Source organism: Lactuca sativa, chromosome 1, assembly GCF_002870075.4.
Source record: "Lactuca sativa cultivar Salinas chromosome 1, Lsat_Salinas_v11, whole genome shotgun sequence".
NCBI lineage: Eukaryota > Viridiplantae > Streptophyta > Magnoliopsida > Asterales > Asteraceae > Lactuca > Lactuca sativa.
This window is the reverse complement of record NC_056623.2, coordinates 40,132,128-40,139,580: the sequence shown is the minus strand read 5'-3', so window position 1 is coordinate 40,139,580 and position 7,453 is coordinate 40,132,128. Positions and strand designations below refer to the sequence as shown.

The 7,453-nt window shown below is 36.5% G+C and overlaps 1 protein-coding gene across 1 annotated transcript; it reads left to right on the top strand.

Annotated features, from left to right (window-relative positions):
- The first annotated feature begins 1,288 nt into the window (after positions 1-1,288).
- Positions 1,289-6,753, top strand: LOC111909923 (receptor-like protein 13). The gene is given in 7 exon segments (XM_042900210.2): positions 1,289-2,192; positions 2,514-2,672; positions 2,776-2,841; positions 3,417-3,491; positions 3,567-3,920; positions 4,039-4,185; positions 4,341-6,753. Coding segments are annotated over 7 exon segments (3,456 nt in total). The 5' UTR covers positions 1,289-1,747; the 3' UTR covers positions 6,551-6,753.
- Positions 6,754-7,453: the final 700 nt, after the last annotated feature.

Sequence of the window (7,453 nt, the reverse complement as noted above, 5' to 3'; positions counted from 1 at the left end):
GATCTAAAAGAATCATCTAGACAAGGGACTCGGGTAACCCTAGAAAATGCATTTCCCTTTGTTTTTTACCGCACTCCTCCATTTCCCTTTCCAGTTAAAACCCTTCCCACCCCTCCGTTTGTTCTCCGCTTCCTCTTCCGTCGACTCGACGGTGTCACGCTTATAGAATCCACTATGAACACCCCCCCGCCCCCCCCCCCCCCCCCCCCCCCCCCACGCCCCACCCACACAGACACACCATCTCGCCGCTGCCTTCACCCTCTACCACCCCTCTAAATCGAGGTCCGAGACTCTGTACCCTCGCCGTCGTCGGTGAATTGTGGTGAAAATGGTTACGTGGTTAGGGAAGACGAGGAGGAAAGGAAAGGAGGTGAAAGGTTAAGCATACTCATCGGGTTAGGGTTGTTGCAATTTCAAATTCGCTGACGCCGGTTTCATTGTCGGGTTATCGTGCTCTCTAGCAATGGTTCTCAATTCGCTGTTTACCAGGAATTGATATGATCGATCCATGAGAACCGCAAGGAGCTGTGCGAGTCTACAAAGGTATGGTAGGTGGATTTTATTTTCTTTTTATGTGTGGGCATATATGTGTTTGTGCGTCATCTGTAATGATCCACATAACTTTTTACATCAGGGTTCAGGAATCTGCTTTAAAAAATGAGGGGATATGAATGGGGGAGGTGGGGCCAACTTAATATAATATGGTATACAATAATTTACATAATAGTAAAATATCATAAAAAGAGTAGATAAAGGTATATATGAGATGATGGCCAAAATCGTTATAAAAACGTCAAATTAAGGACTAAATTTGTAAGACAACTTTCTTGTACCAAAACTGAAAAAATATGTTAAACTTGAGAATCAAAATATAATATCGTTCTAAATGAATGATAATCAGTACTTCCGTTTTTTATTCATAAGTAGGATGCTGTGGCCTTCTAATATAATATTTGAAATTACAATCTTTATCTTTGAAAATAACTTCTAATATATCGAAGTAAATTATTACAAATGTGTCGATTGATACAAGACACTCTTAATATCGGACCCTTTATGCTTTTGTTTGTTCTTCAAAAATTATTACCTATGAGATTCATGGTGTAAATCAGCTTACCTTTTAACCAGCCATTAGCTTATAAATATTGTTGGGTACCTGTGTAAGAGCTCAAGTTTTAAGTGGTCTTTTTGAGTAACAATAAGCTTGAAATGCAGAAGGGAGTACAGGAATTCAATGCTTAAACAAAAATATCTATTAATTACACTAGTCATTCTCTTTGTCAAATTCTTCTTAGGATTATTTATATACTTTAGAAATCTTGAATGAAAATTATGTAAAAGAAATGATTGTGATAATATTAATGTTTAGCTAATAAATATTTTTGTTTATATAAGCAATTGAAAAATATGCTATGTGAATGGAGACTTGTAAGTTCGTTGAAAAGTCAACAAATGTCGAATCATAAGTTTTGGGGAGTGTAACTGTATCATACTTGATACTCCAAAAGGGACAAGTTGAAGGAATGGTTGACAATGGAATAGATGGAATAGAGTTATGTGTGGAGATCGACCATTGACTTGATGAATGGCGGAGAATTATGCAATTAATATTCAAACATATTCACTTTATCACATATAAATTGTTTTCCATGCCTCATTACATATCTGTTCATATACCAAGCAAATAAAACCAAACCAAACTAAACCGGAAGTTTGTGTCTCTATAAAGTCATCGTTAGCTACTAAAATGGAGTGTTGGGTTGTGAGTCAGAGTAAATCATGGGTATATCGGTCCTTGATGTTGATGATGATAAATATTCTAATGGTCGGGCAAACACAAGGAGATTGTATAGTAGAGGAGAGAAAGGCGCTACTCGAAATCAAGGCCTCCCATATGAAGTCATATGATTCTGAAATTGACGATTTTCTCCCTACTTGGGTTGATTATGGCAGTAGTACCCCTGGGGATGGTGGCAGCGATTGTTGTGATTGGGAGAGGGTCAACTGCAACACAACCACCGGGCATGTCATAGAGCTTTCTTTGTACAATTTGAGAGGAATGGTAGATGAAAACATGGAGCTTGGGATCCAGTTGTGGCCATTGAATGTTTCCTTGTTTCTTCATTTTAGAGAGTTGACAAGTCTCAATCTATCATATGATTTTCTTGATAAATTAGAGATTATGAAGACAGGTATAGTACAATGTGATTAATTGCTTTAGTTATTTTTTTTCATCCGGTTCCAACATCATCTTTTTTTCAAATTCATAGACTCAACATCCAATTAATATATGGGATGTAATTTTCTTCCCTCTTTTTCTGGCCTTTAGCTATTTTAATAAAATTACGGTTGCTCTAAGTAAAAATAGACCAAACACAAGTCTTTACTTCAGAAGCTGCAATTCATGCCGAATCTTATCTGTATATAACTACTATCTGTGCCCGGAAAGTAGTCCCTAAAGTATCAAAAGACTAGGATGCCTTTGATAAAAAACTTTTTTTTTTCTTTTGCAGGACTTGAAAGGTTGTCGAGTTTGAAAAAGTTGGAGATACTAGACCTCAGTTTGAATTATGATATTGATAACGACATTCTTCCATCATTGAGTACACTCACTTCACTCAAAATCTTGGATCTTAGCCACACAGGCTTGAATGGAAACTACCCTATCAGTGGCATGTTCTTGTCTTTTCTTTCATTCCTTTTTTTTATCATGTAGAAATGCATATTTTAAAGGTACTAATTACACCCTTTTTACATGAATTGCAAAATTTACAGCTTTAGAGAACTTGGAGGTGTTGTCTCTAAGCTTTTGTTACTTTAATATTACCTTTGAGATTCAAGGTAATCAATTTGTCATCTTAAACCCATCATGCCAATATATAATCACATTGGATTCATACACAAATTTACCTTTTGCGACATTACAAGTCGACCCTAACAGAATGACTCTTCCAGGTTTTGAAATTTGAAATATGGCCTGTTTCTTTTATTGGACAAAAGAAAAATGTAATGGAGTCTTAATTCTTTTGACTAATGCATAACAGAAGTAAAAGTGGATGTATTTTTATACTTCATATATGTTCTCCAGAAAGAGCTTTTCCATTGTTTCCAATTTACGGTGATACATGAGAACGCATATCTATACAGTGTTTGTGAACATATATCTAATTGTTAATTAGATTAACGCAACCGAAACACCTATAATCTTTTAATTACTTATATAAGCATCCCTTGAAAAACATTTATCAAAATATAATGCCTATTGTGGTGAACTGGTATTGCACGTTAAATAAGGGTACCTAGTTACAATCATGTAAAAATACCAGCGAACATATAATGCACCAAACTAGCTTCAAAATGTACATATGAAAATAGCAAGCATGATGTGTGATATATGTTTTTCTTTCATATGACAGAATTAGCTCATCTGATTAACTTAAAGAAGTTGGATTTAAGTAATACCTGGTACCTTGGCACACCCAATATCCAAGGTAAATGAAGATTTATAGTTACATGCTTGATAAGACCATGCATGGTTTCTTTAAGAATTGCCTTCCCTTTTGCAGACTGTAAGAGCTTATCAAGAATGAAAAGGCTGGAGAGTATAAATCTTTCTGGTAACAGTTTCAACAAGAGCATCATATCATGCTTAACTGCCCTCCCATCCCTCAAGATTCTTGATCTATCCTATTCAACTTCACTGGGAACTTCCTTTCCTGTCCAAGGCATGTTTACCTCAAAAGGAGTCATCGTTAAAAAACTAAAATACTATATTTCATCTTCATTATTATTTATTAATTTCTCTTTCTTGCTAATTGTTTAACACGTCCTTCTATGTAATTCAGAGTTTAATGATTTGCGTGATTTGGAAGTCCTCCTCTTGAGACGTAATGGTTTCAGTGGAACACTTCCAATGGAAGGTAGCGGTTTTTCCCCACAGCTTAACCAGCTTCATTCATCAATAATCATCACTTATAACAAATCCTTTTTCAGGGTTTTTATTAATTAGTAACCTTCTCTTCTCTTGTTTCCATCTAGCTTTTGCATCTTTCCGTCATCTTGAGATCTTGGATTTGAGTGAAAACAGTTTTGTTGGGAGCATCCCATCAACAATACAGGGATTATCTTCCCTAAGAGTTCTCTCATTCGCTGAAAATAGTCTTAATGGCTCATTATCTGATGATGGTAAGTTATCTAAAGCATGCACGATTAGAAGTCTAGGATTTTTTAGGACAAATGCATATATGAAATGCTGTTACGGTATGGTTAAATTGGCCTTTCCCCGATAGTTACTCTTTCAGATGCCTAAATGAGCGAACAACTTTTTTTTTTTTTGGCAGGATTCTGTGAGTCAAAGAATCTCCAGGAGTTGGATCTTAGTAACAACATGCTCCATGGAAGTCTGCCTCTGTGTTTTGACAGTCTAACATCTCTTAAGTTGTTGGATATTTCTTCAAACCAATTCTCAGGGATACTTATGCCCTCACTCATTGCTAATCTCACATCTCTCGAGTACATTGATTTTAGTCATAACATATTTGAAGGTTCATTCTCATTCAGCTATTTCTGCAATCTTACAAAGCTTGAGGTAGTTCGATTTAGAAGCGACAATGACAGGTTTGAGGTGGAAACAGAAGAGGCTATAGATTGGATTCCAAAGTTTCAGTTGAAAGTTCTTGCTCTATCTAATTGCAATATGAATTTTCATAAAGGACATCTTGTTCCGGGGTTTCTACTTCACCAACACAAGTTACTAGAATTAGACATGTCCCACAACTCCTTGGAGGGGGATTTTCCAAATTGGTTGATTGAAAACAATACGAATTTGCAAGTTCTTAATCTAAGGAACAACTCCTTTGACAGTTTTCCACTGTATTGGAATGCTAATATGAAGTTGTTGGATTTGTCTGGAAATCACATGAAAGGTACTATTCTAAACAATATCCCAAAGTTCTTTCCAAACATAAATCGTTTGAATTTGTCCAGAAACTCTTTAAGTGGTGCTATTCCTCCGTCATATGGTGATTTGAGCAGATTACAAGTACTAGATTTATCCGATAATGAGTTATCAGGAGAAGTACCAAAGGAATTGTTTACAAACCTCTCTTACCTGGATATATTGAAACTATCAAGGAACAACTTGCATGGGGAGGTACTCTCAGGAAACCTAAGCTGGGGTAACCACCAATGGGTTTACTTAGATGGCAACCGTTTCACAGGGAAAATCGGAATTAAGAGCTGGGAGGAAAATCTTGAAGGTTTGAGAGCTCTTGATATTAGCAATAACTTATTTACAGGTGTCATTCCTAGCTGGTTAAGCAATATGAAATACCTGTCTGAACTTGTGGTGAGAAATAATAGTTTGAAAGGTCGGTTTCCTTGTGGAACAGCTCCATTCTCGTTTCTGGATATCTCACAGAATTCTTTCTCCGGGCCCATCCCATCCTGCTTAAATTTGCAAAATATGGAGCATCTTTATTTGGGTTCCAACAGATTTACTGGATCAGTTCCTCTTTCCTTTGGTAATTTGACTAAGGTTTTGATTTTGGACATAGGCAACAACAAGTTGTCGGGCGGGATTCCCGAATTTCTTGGCGAACTATCCGATTTAAGGATTCTTGTTTTGAGAAATAACAACTTTAGCGGTTCTATTCCGAAGCAATTATGCCAATTAAGTAATGTGAGTTTGATAGATTTATCCAGTAACTCTCTTTCTGGTTCAATACCTAGATGCCTTCAAAATATTACAGGCCCACGTTACCTTGCTTTCATTGAAAGAATGATGAGTCAGTCTTTCACGGATTTCACTTACGTGGATGGAAGTGATCCTCAGAGGGGGCTTTCTATCAACTTCTATCCCGAAGTGATTGAAACACGAGACGAAGTTCAGTTTACAACAAAAAGCATGTCTCGTCCCTACAAAGGCAATATTCTTGATTACATGGCAGGATTGGATTTATCGTGCAACAAACTGACAGGTAAAATCCCTGAAGAACTGGGGTTTTTGACCCAGATTCTTGCTTTGAACCTGTCTCACAATCAGCTGACTGGACCCATTCCAGTGAACTTCTCAGATCTTGCTAAACTGGAGAGCTTAGACCTTTCTTCAAATGGTTTGACTGGCAAAGTTCCATCAGAACTGATTGAGCTGACTTTTCTAGGAGTTTTTAATGTTTCTCACAACAATCTGTCGGGTAGACTCCCAGACATGAAACAGCAGTTTGGTACCTTTACAGAGGCGTGCTACCAAGGCAATCCGCTTCTTTGTGGACCACCACTGGAGAAGAAATGTGCCACTGAACCACATGTAACAACACATCCATCTCTCGAAGAACAAGGCACTGAGAAATGGTATGAAATTGATATCGTGTGTTTCTATGGAAGTTCTATTTCAACATTGGTTGTGTTTTTATTGGGATTTGTTGCCCTTATGTACGTCAATCCTTACTGGCGCAGAAGGTGGCTAGACTCTGTTGAAGAATGTATGTATACATGCTATTACTTTCTTTATAATTCAGTAAAGAAGGCTTGTATCATCTTCCGTAAGTAGGACCTGATTATTTAGAAAGAGTGATGTATGCAATAAGACTATGTAAACCGGTTAAATTTATGGTAGGCAACATAGCTGAATCTATTATTGCTTAGAATCTGTTATGAAACAAATTCTGTATTGCTTTCTTGTATTGATTATTTGAAGTTTGAACACCTTTGCTTCGGCTGGTGTCTAGGTAATGAATGTTTATAAGCTATAAATTTATATAATAGTATTACTCGTTAGTAGGAATCCATGACCTCAAAACCAGTATTTGCACAAGAGAGAACACAACTGCACTTGCCTTCCACTTTATCACCTCTTTGAAAATGTTGCTGTGGTGGCCTCCTATGATTATATATGAGAATACAGTCTAAAGTTACTTGGTACATATTAAAGTAAATTACTACAAATGAATCTGTTGATACCCTTTTAATTTGTTTTTTTTTTATTTTACATTTTTTAATACTTTTATAACTAAAAATTAAAAAATAAAATCTCACCCCACCGTACCTCACAAGCATGCATACACCACTCATAACGCTTAACTGTCTAAAATCATTTTACATTCTTAAAATCATCCTTTTCGTAAAATGATCCCAGTCTTAGTTTTTTTAATAAGGTTTACAATCTAAAAGTTTAAGAGTACGAGCGTGTTCAAGATAATATCACATAAGTCTCAAGTAAGAACTACATCAATTGTGGCCTTCTAAATATCCAACCCTCCTCTATAGTCTTCAATCTGTCAAAATACATACGTTAGGCTCGAGAAGCCTAGTGAGTAGCACCGGAGTTCAACATCGTGAAAAAAAAAGGTAAACAACACCATTTGAGCGGCCCACGTAAATCTGCCCCAAGGCCAATGTGGGAAATCAATTACGGAACACTAGTAATATTTCAAATGTGTCATGGTTTGAACTG